Here is an 11,037-nt window from a genome sequence, read left to right as displayed (position 1 = left end):
TGCAGTAAGGCCGCTCCAAAACATATTCCGGAAATAGATTAATTATGTTAATTTTGTCTTCTCAAATATATTAAAAAATATATAACTAATATATTCCGGAAATGCTCACATACAGTAGTCATGCAGATGTACTTTTTGAAGAAACCTAAAGAATAGCCTTGTCATTTACAGTGTAGGTTGACTGAGCCAACTGTAAAAGCTCAATTAATGATATTTCAGTCATAATAACTAAAATTATAATAGAGGATACCCCAACCTATTTTATTAGGCCTACTACAGTTCTTATCAAAGTATTTACACTAGCAACAGGCAAATAAAATCTCAACACCAAGAAACAGAGGGAGTTAGCTGCTCAAACATTTAGGCCTAAGTTAGTCATTATCAGTAGTTGGTTGAGACCAAAACTGATGGAAGGAAATGCTGAAATATTATCTTGCATTTGTCACCAGGAGGTTTTTAGTTTTTATGAGCACATTGTGTGTTTTAAAGCACATGAACTTAACAAATGCATAATTCATGCTCTTATTTGCCCATTTCCACACAGCAGTTTTAAGCATATGGGGTTTTAAGCATTAAAAGCTCCAGTAGCAACAGCAACATTGGACACAGCTAGCTTACTGTATTAGCTGCTCAAACATCTACAGACCCGGTTATTTCTCATGGTTTGCAGGTGGAGATATATATATTAAAAAAAAAAAAAAAGTATGTCTTACCTTTATCAGGTGGGCAGGGACACACTCTCCATGGTTGTTCACACAGGTCCACATCTGCAGCTAGCTAATTAAAACAGCCACACCGTGATAAAACTTTAGCTTCTTGGCTTGGCCGAACACTATACAGATGTTTTCACTTAACGTGATTGGACCTCTGCTCAGGTTGAAAATAGGCGTTAAAATGTAGGAAAATATGCGCAGTCAACAAAGTCTTCAAACTTAGAGGGATGTGTCACATGACTGAGCAGCTACATAAGCTAGCTAGCTAATAGCTTTCTACCAGAGAATTTACTGGCTCCGTTTCTACTTAATTTAGTACAGCATCCATGTTGGTTTCCTTTCCCGTCATATTACACGCACAGTTTGACAGTCACACTATCGACGTTATACTGGGATGCTTAATTAAAAGAAGGTTAATTAATAGAGGTCGTTAAACACCTGTGCTTGTTCTACGGAGATGCGTTCAAGTCTGCTTGTAAAAAGGACTCACGCTGCGTCGAGAAGAGCTATAACCTTCTTCGGGGTGACCCAGCTGTTGAGTGAGTATCTTTTATTCATCTATTGGTGTGCATTATACCACCATTTAAAATAAAACAAGACAGTAAATTAAGCACATAAAGCACATTAAATAGCCTAATGTGCATTTGCCTATTTAGTTTAATTGAAGAGTCACATCCCAAATGAATTCTGAAAATTCCCAGTCAGCCTATTACTCTACAAAGCAAGATGAACACTGTTGCCATCTGTCTCTTTTCATTTATTTACATGCACAGTCAAATCATATACAAATGCCTACTGTGAATAGTGTGTCTTTGAAGTCTATATTAGTGTTTCCTGCATGTTTGATCTGAGATAAGGGGAAACTCACCTGTTGGTAAATCCCTGATTGTATGTTCTTTGACAAGACTATAGGCTACACAACATGATACTGTCAGTCACTGGTCACAATATGACAACTTTATAAAGATGAAGTGATGCTTCCGGAGTCCTTTTAAATCTACCTAACAATTTGAGTAATGGGAGGCAACAGGTAAAACCATAAATATGAAGAACACCACATGTCCATTTAGATTGTTTTGTGAGCATGGCAATCCACTTTTGCACTCCAGCTGAGCCAAGCCTGCTGTAGGCCTATTATTTGTATCACTGACCATGCAAATGAAGCTATGGGTCAAACATGCAAAGACACTCTTTTATCATTTAGATTTCTGTCTCCAGCCCTAGATTGCAAGTGAACTGTGTATTTTTCACATCACAAATGGTGTGTTTCCTGCAAGCTGTGATGAGCTAAACTTTCAAATTATTTTTAACATTATTCTTATTAATACTAGCTTGTTGTGTATCATCCAGCACAGCTTCATTCAGAGTAGGAGCTTTTTGGTGCAGCCCTTGTTTCACACCAAATATCAAGACCTTGGCAAGCTCACTGTATGTCCTGGGGGTGCAGCTCAGTCCTTTGTAGCACTGACAGGTAAATCTCCTGCTCAAAGTCTTCAGGTCTGCAAAGGTGGGTTTCCCAAGAACAAGGTAGCGGTTCTGAATATGCATGACTCTGAAATTCTCTGGGTTTAGGTGGAGGTAGTGATTGGAGTTGTAGTTTTTGCGGACACAGCGTCCGTTCCCTTGGCACAGGAAGTTGCTGCAGAGCTGAGCGGCCGCTGTGACATTGGCGACGTAAGGGTTGAGGGTGGAGGAGAGGTAGGAAGAGAGGGATTCACAGGAGGCCTGAGGAGGGAAAGGAAGGAGAGTGGAAGAATGACCATGAAGACTTATTGTACCTCCTTATGATAAAAGAATAGCCCATGGTTAGATGAGAAGACTGATACAATGTCGGTGAAAATCACTATCATCAAGCTTATTATGAATTAACTAATATCACCACAGTAACAACCACCACGGTCAATCAGCAGCTATTGTCAGATGAGCAGACTCCTATGTCAGCTCATTGAACCCTTTGTCTCTCTCTCTCTGACTACCTGGCATCAGTACTCTGCTGTGTCTTTCAGCAGCGCCGTGGAGGTCGACGGTGTGGTGTTACCTGATCATCATAGTCAGCACTGGCTCCCCACAACACAGCACCGGATGCCCCCACTGCTGCACTCTCCCCAATGGTGCTGACCAAATCCCCCTGGACACAAATGGTTAAACAGGTTAAACACTGATGTCTCGCTGCTAACGCATTAAGTAAAAGCAAAAACAAAGAAAAAGAGAAAAACAGCCACAGGCATTCACAAATGAGACAAACACCGGTCTTGTCTTGTTGCACAGCCTTTCCCACAGTTCAGTTTTATACACGTTTAAGAATGAAAAACGCATGACACAAAGGTGAGAAGAGAGGATAAGGATTACATGTTCAGGTGAGGGTTACCACCTGGGCGGGGTGCTGTTACACCAAAGAAACCAAACTCCTTTTAAAAACTGGACCTCAGGCTGGAAACACCTCACTGCTGAGATGGAGAAGTAACCTAAGATGTATCTAATCTTGTCAAGTGAGTGGTTGCTCCCTAATGAGCTGTTTCAAAAGATGCAATCTGTTTGGACAGTGGATATAATTATTTATTTATCTGGTTGGATTAGTGAGTAGTTGTTATTAATAAATGCCTCCAAATGACGTCTTCTTGCATCACTGGCTCCAAGACTCATTCGGTGTAGTACTATTTTATATAATCTGTATCAGTATCATCTGTGAATGAGGCTTGTATTAAACAAATCAGCATGTAAATTGGGATTTGTTTACCTGGCTGAGGAAGCGTCTGTTCTGATCAACAAAAACAGGTCTCATGTAAACAAACACGGGCGCAGTGCCACTCCGTTTTGGCAGCGTGGACACTCTCAAAGCTTCCTGGACACGGTTTCTCACCATCAGCGTGGCTCTGGGATTGTCTGCCAATGAGGCCTGGAACACAACAAGAACAACACAGGGAAAAAAATCCTAAGCTTAAATCTTAAATATTGAACTAAATCTTAAAATGGCTTTGTTTTTTTTCGTTTTTTTAAAACCAACCTGTAGATACACAGAGGGGTAGAGGGCAGTGCTGGATTCCCAGAGCCACAGCAGCTCATCATTCTGCCTCCTCACCTCTTTGGAGCAGCGGCCTGTGTAGCCCGGCTCCACCCAGCCATAGTTATAGCAGTTAGGAAACAGGTAAAAGCCCCAGAGATAGTTGGGTCTCATGGCTCTGCCCATTGCCAACATCGCTGACATCAAACTTCTGGCTGCCAGCTATAGAGAGAAAAAGCTATTCATCAACATTTCATTAATAATCTCTCCATAACTACACAACCAGTCTCACCGGTCTTCACAGTCAGATCTGACCTGGAACTGTTGTTTGGCTTTTTCTGTAGCCTGCTGCATTGTGAGGGAGCGGTTTGTCTGCATAACGTGTGCCACGGATAGCGTCTGGTAGATTTTCTTAGTGCCCCAGTTTCTGTCCCATAGAGGGCGCCATTCCTCCCAGTCGATCACAGCCAAGCCTCGGCTTCTCCTGGAACAAAAACAGGAGGATCAGATGGTGAGAAATATAAAATCAGGGTCAAATGTGCCAAAGAATGAATTTTTAACATGAAGATTGGCTCACTTGGATGGGATGTAGTAGTTAATATCTGCTCTGGCCTTGTTCATGCTGGCTTTCAGGTTACCTCTCTGAGGAATCCCACCATAGAACTGTTTTCTGCTGGTGAGTTTTACATGTGGATAAAGACCCAGTCGATCCGTGTAGAAGAGGGATAGGAACTGGCCTGGAACCTACAACACAAACAGGAAACTGTATCAACTTGTGAATTTACATAGATGAAAATAACACAGTGATTTCAGGAAGAAGAGCAGCTCGACAGACAAACCAGAGGTTGAGGAGGCGACATATCACCTTAGCAGGCGTGGCCACTCCTTTAAAGGGCGAGGTGTCCAGTGAGATGTTGTATCGGTTACACACCAGATCGGGGATGTTCCAGCTGACAATGAAGGGCTGGTGCTCAAACAGCGGACCAGCCGTGTGAGGAAGAGTTCGAGGCCGAGGTGGTGCACGGAAGCTTGTTTCTTCTGACGGACGTGGTAAGGTCTTCACGGGCGAAACTTTGGCAAGGGGAGGTGGCAACGTTTTAGAAATCACAAGAGGGGTTTGCTTGTTCGAAGAGATAGAAGATGGCAAACCTTTTGGAGGTTTAGGAGTCTGGGGATGATTTTTTTTAGGAAACTTGGGAAGCAGAGACATTTTGGACAGAGGAGACTGAGGGTTTTTGTGTAAAGGTGGAGGTGCCTTGGTTTTGAGGGTCAGAGTCGTATGTTTACAGCCACGAGGCGGCAACCGTGACATTTCTTTGAGAGGTCGAAGAAGACAGCGATCCACAGGGTGACAATGGATTGAACAAGCACCCAGAGAGGTTTTCTTTCCAAACTGAGGGGAAACAGCTTTTCTAGAAGCTGTGGGTGAGGTCATGAGGACATGTCTATGGGATGTTTGTTTGAAGAGTGACTTTCTTGACAAAAAAGATGGGGAAATGGCTGCGATAGAAAAGTTTTTGAAGGACTGTCTGGATGATGTTTTGATTGCAGCACCGGCAGTTGAAATGGCAGCTGATAGGGTGATAAATCTGACAACTGATTTGTTTGTGTCGCCAACAGGAAGAACCATGGTTTTTGGTGCTTTCGAGGTGGCTAATGCCAGAGCCGGCCGGACAGAAACTGTCATTACAGTGACGAAGAAGAGTGGCACAGGGGGAAGCATCGATTGTGTGAGTGAAAGGAGTAGCAGCACAAAGCTTCTGCTCTTCCCTGTGACAGAAACCATCCTCTCACCTGCCTGAAACGGCATCAAACAAAAACAAACAGAGCCCATTAAACCCCATATTAGCTTTCATGTTCCACAGGCAGTAAAACCCGTCAGAAAATATAATGCAACAAAGATCATTTAAGATTTTCTGGATAAATTTTGCAGTGACAGTCTAATTTTGTTTCTGCTTATCTGAGTGGCTGCTGTAGTTACAGCAGTTGTTTTAATTGTATCCTTATCTAAAATTAATCATTTTTAGCAATAATTTGAAAGCTTTGCTATATAGAGCAGAGATGTAATGTTCACTCTTGCCAAATATAAATCACAAACTACAGATCTCGATATCCGTGAAATGAACATTTTAAAGCAGAAGTAAGTGATATATTTGTGTTAATATAAGTCTTAAATAGTTATATCTTCCGACAGCAATCACTTACAGTGTGAGTGTTTGGACTGAATCACGGGTCTGTCAGTCCCTCTGCTCTGCTCTGAGCCGAAGAGAAAACATTTATCGTATCCTACAGTTTTTATCCAATGAGGAGAGAGAACGGCATGCAGGGCTGTGTGTGCAGCCAAGGAACGCCGTGAATGTGGCGACGTAGGGACGAGGACTGTTATGGTGCGTTCAAGGAAACTCGTATTTTTCCGACCGTGAAGTGGTACCAGTTCGATCTGGTACGAGTTCACCGGTCGGAAGTTACGAGTGGCCGTTATAGTGACTTTCACCGGTAAAACAGGTCGGAAAAACACGAGTGGGTTGCCTGGAACGCTACAAAGTCGTAAGTTGTGACTTGAAGCTGTAATTTACGATTTCAAAAGCCTGCCTGGAACGCAGCATTAGCGAAAACGACCGGACCACTTACTTCTGCTTTAACTGTTGATGTTCCCAAACAAATCAACAATTTATTAACAAACAAAACTGATGACATATTGTGTTTAAAAAAAAGTCACAGTACCTGGACATGCCTTCAGAGGAACCGTCTCACCATAAGATGTGTCGACCAGAGCACAGAGAGTGAGAGTAGCGTTACAGAAATGCCACAGTATGACAAGGGTAGAGGGGGAGAGGCATGGTGGGCTGAGCTGCTCTGCTGTCAAACTGTTGGTGTCAGAAGAACGTCTTGTTTTGTTCACCATGTGCCAAGTTTGACATGGGGCAGGGGAGGAAGGCACACCTGGGTGTGAGGTTATGGAGCATGCAGCGTCTTCATAGTGTAGCACACTGAGCTGGGCCTCAGAGTGGAGCTCAGACTGGTACACACTGGTGGTGATACTGGTGCCTGTCTCCTGGGACGGGATAAACAAAGAATGACAATGACAGAGGTCATTGGGATTTAAATATATACATAAATTGAAATTCATTATTTAATGAATCATTATATACTGCAGTTGATGTCACCCTCTTTGGACTTAAAACAGCATTTACAGTAATATGATTTTGACTGTTGTGGGTTCAAACACATCAAATATAGTATTAGTCATTTTTGAATTCATGTAATGCTCCCATGGGGTGGTCTTAAGAAAAATTGCACAATATGGTAAACACTATCAAACAGCAGCCAGACAGCAGTTAGGAGACAGGAAAGTTTGACATCTAGGTGTTAAGAGAGGTGTGGTACACAGATGACATCAATAACAACACATATCTTTCCCATGAGACTTTAATTACATCTGACACTCAAAGAAATTTATTGGCAAGAACGACTAAAAATAGAACAACAGCACACTCGCCTCCATTTTGCACATAGTTGTACATTGTCTGAAGATGTCTGTATTGTGGTGTTTACCATGTGTGTGTTTTTGTCTTGTCAGGGACAGCTAATACATACCAAATGGTGGTTATTTCACAGGTTAGTGACACAGTGTGAAGAGTGGGACAGTGACCTTCGACCTGACTACTTGTTTTCTAGATTACAGTAAGTGTCTTCTGTTAAAATAATAATGTGTTTCCTCATGACTGTAAAAGGATCAAATGTGTTCAGTTTTAGTAAGAGTTAGAGTCTAAATTTTCTTTCATAAATTGCATCTATAAAAAATGAAATCTTATTTAGACTGGACCAAACTGTTATGCTAATAATCAAATTTAATCTTGCAATAATGTAATTCTGCATGCCATCTAGCCCAGATTATATTAGATTAGATAAAATCATATTAGATTAGATTAGATTAGATTAGATTGGATTAGATTAGATTAGGTTAGATTAGATGTAGTTCAAGCTCTTTCCTTAAAGACTTAATCTATTTCAAGGCATTCCTACAAAGTTAAAGGAAGCTTTGCCCATACAAAGCTCTGAGTCCAAGTCTACTAATACTTTGCACTGTTCCCAGACCTGCATTAACATAACAACCTCCATTGTTAAGACTGTCCACACTGGGGTAATTGCTCCAACAGATGGGCGGTGACTCCTCACCGCCTCACTCATCATCATTCTCCTTGATGTATGACGACACATGCAGGCAGCATTATGCAGCACAGCATGAAGTGGCTATTGTGTTTTGGTATTCATAAGTAACCAATGTGCAGAGTGCACCCGCCAGCAACAGTGATATCATATCTGATGTAATGCTGCCATCTTGTGGTGTAGCTGTGCAGCTGATGTAAGACTCCACTCATCCAAAGGAGGGTGACAGCAGTTATTAAAGGAAAACAAACAACATTCATCAACATCAACAACAACAACAAGAAACTTAATTAGCACCAACATATATATAAAGTAAAGCTGGAAACGGCACAAGGAAAGCAATGCCTACTCTTGACCCCATCTCAAACGTATAGGTGTGTACAGGCAAAAAATTGATAATCACTCAACAAAGAAATTAAGCAAACATCTTCATAATCCATTAATTATCTCAACCATTTTTTCATTAATTAAATATTTATATATTTTTAATATTTAATTTCATATGTATAGATGTCTGTTTCTGTTTTTTAACACTACAAACTGAATAGCTTTGAATTATTTTGATTAACTGTCAGACAGTACAAGAAATTTGAAGAAGTGTTTGAGCTCTGCAGCCACTGTTTGGCCAAAACATCATGGATGTCCAGGGTTTCTACCTAAACTGTGGCATATTTTACTGTATATTGACACTCCTACATTCAGGATATCTATACGTACATTACTTTATACTACTTTTGTTTCATATGAACCCTTTGGTAAAAACCTAAATTATTTCATGATTTTAAAAAACGTATATTGTATGAGAATTGAAAAATTGAAAAAATAAATAAATAAAAGTTTTGCATAACATAATTATGTTTTTTGTTTATCTTTCATCAACGAATAATATTGTAATCTCCTTTGGGGCATTTGACACCCAAGTTATAGGAATCACATGGTCTAGTTCTCATCATCACTGTATATAACAAACTGAAGCATTGTATGTACGGTATGTCAGAGCGTGTGAGGGAAAAACTACCAGAAAGCACAGACAGATAATAACTCTGGTGATAATTCCTCAGATTCTTTTTTTTTTCTTTTCTGAATCAGTGTGTGCATATGTATTAGGCAAATCTGATCTGTGTAATCATCTAGTCCTTAATCAGAAGTAAAATGCCACCCATGGCAAACCACAGTACTTGCCTGTCTGAATATATTTCTGTTTAGGTGACCCCCGTCGTGATATTTCCAAAATCCATATTGTAGAACATGCTGAAGAGATGCGGAAAGGCCACGTTCATTAAATATTCATACGGAGGCCTGTAGGGGATGTCTTCCTCCAGAATCCAAAATATAATATTCATGTTGTCCTCTTCCCTCCTTCTCTCATAACCTCAATTCTCCTTTGTTGTGGAAAGTGGGTCAAACGAATGTTTCACAAGGGCAGCCCCAGAAGGTTCGTCTGACTCTGCACTGGTACAAATAAACCTCAAAAACAAATACACCGTAGACGCCCTGCACAACAAAGAGCTCTCCATTCCTTAAATACACATTTGCATACAATAAACACACTTAAAACATTACAAAAATGAAATGGCGTCTCTTCACACACGTCAAACATTCCTGTCAGCATTGCTCATACAACCCAATGAGGTATATCTTGCCCATACAGAAGTATCTGTTCTCAGTTCACTTCTCCTTAGTGCGTGAGTAAGTGCATACCAGGCAGTGTTAGCTGTTAGCATCATTAGTTTGTTGTGAATGGAGCATCTGTATCCATCTCAGCGAATTGAGTGATGCAGAATTTAATTCCTCACTTATATAATTATTGACTTAAGTTTCGGGAAATGCTGGGGAAATTCAGGTTTTATGTACCAGCCTGACACTGTGGACTGTCCACAAGTTGTCATGAGTTCAGAAAAAAGACATTTAGAAACCATCTCCATTGACCAAAAGGAACTGAAGCCATATAAGTTCTCCTAAAAGTAAGGAAGATTGTCCTTGTTATTGGCATTAGGGGTTTTGTACTGTGGCAAAGAAAAGTTCCACAGTCATCATCATTGTCACACGATCAACACGAACCTGAAACACAGAGTTCCTGTAGTAAGACCAGTAAATGGACGGTTTCTCCTCGTTAATATGAAGTAGGCTACACTACAATGTTTGGCTGATTCTCTTTTTGCTTGCTTTATTTTGAAATGATGTGTCATTACCCCCACATACACTATTATTTCCCACCCTCTGTCTGTCCAACTGCTTTGCTCTCTCTCCCACTCTTCCTTTCTCTCATTCATGTTTCACTCCCCTGCATGAATAACATAAATGTTCTCATAACCACCCATCCAGGATGAATCATTTCTAACATATCTACACTGCGATGAACCAAGGCTAGGTGGAGTAGGCTAGTGCAGAGTTTCACAAGGTGTTTCTCTGCCTGTCGGTCGGGTTTTTCAAGTTCAGCAAGACTCATTACAGAAGCAGGGGAATTGGTTCACCCAGGTACACGTGGAAGTAAGTGCAGAAGAGCTCACATAGGACACAACACGTTGAGCTTCTATTCAAATCAAGGTTTTGGGGAACATTTCAAAGCAAAAAACTACATGTAACCACTGCTGAGAGATTGAGTCATTCATTAGATAAGTATACATCATACTGCAGTTCTATGAAATGATTGCCAAATCTATGTGGCAATCTGTGAGAGTAAGCCAACAACTCGCCCTTTATTCAAACACAAAGGTGATATATTTTAATACTGTCACATTCATCCACCCATCTTTACAAAATGAACAAAAAGGGAAGCAACAACATTGGCCATTCTTACCGTGTTTGGCGAATGTGTGGTGTCAATCACAACAGGTGTTAATAGTGACATTTAAAGCTTTCACCCAGCTCCACTAGAAGGAAATACATGATTGTGGGCATATATTCACATATACATGCAAATACTCAGATATAGACCTTTACACACATGCAAATAATCACATTCAGTACCATGGTGAAAGAACAAAGGGCTCCTTTACACAAGTATTGTGCAATAGCGGAGCAAAACGCAAGCAGAATAAATGCTGTCTTCAATGAAGGGCCATAAGAAACCTCTCTATTACACACTGACAGACAGCGTGGCTACAATTTTAATGAAATTTGCTCCTCAATAATTTAGCATGAGGTTACATT

The 11,037-nt window shown here is 40.7% G+C and overlaps 1 protein-coding gene across 1 annotated transcript; it reads right to left on the bottom strand.

The window, feature by feature from the left end:
• Positions 1-2,000: 2,000 nt before the first annotated feature.
• LOC311006565 (hyaluronidase PH-20-like) lies at positions 2,001-7,219 on the bottom strand (the record flags this gene model as incomplete). The annotated part of the gene is made up of 9 exons (XM_083999412.1): positions 2,001-2,438; positions 2,752-2,841; positions 3,451-3,609; positions 3,718-3,936; positions 4,030-4,198; positions 4,292-4,458; positions 4,580-4,785; positions 6,658-6,769; positions 7,214-7,219. 9 exons carry the CDS (start codon positions 7,217-7,219, stop codon positions 2,001-2,003), a joined length of 1,566 nt encoding a protein of 521 aa, XP_083855538.1.
• Between the last annotated feature and the right edge of the window lie 3,818 nt (positions 7,220-11,037).

This window comes from Trachurus trachurus (genome assembly GCF_905171665.1).
Source record: "Trachurus trachurus genome assembly, chromosome: 23".
Classification (NCBI taxonomy): Eukaryota; Metazoa; Chordata; class Actinopteri; order Carangiformes; family Carangidae; genus Trachurus; species Trachurus trachurus.
The sequence above is the reverse complement of the archived record's forward strand: the minus strand, read 5'-3'. Positions and strand labels throughout refer to the sequence as shown.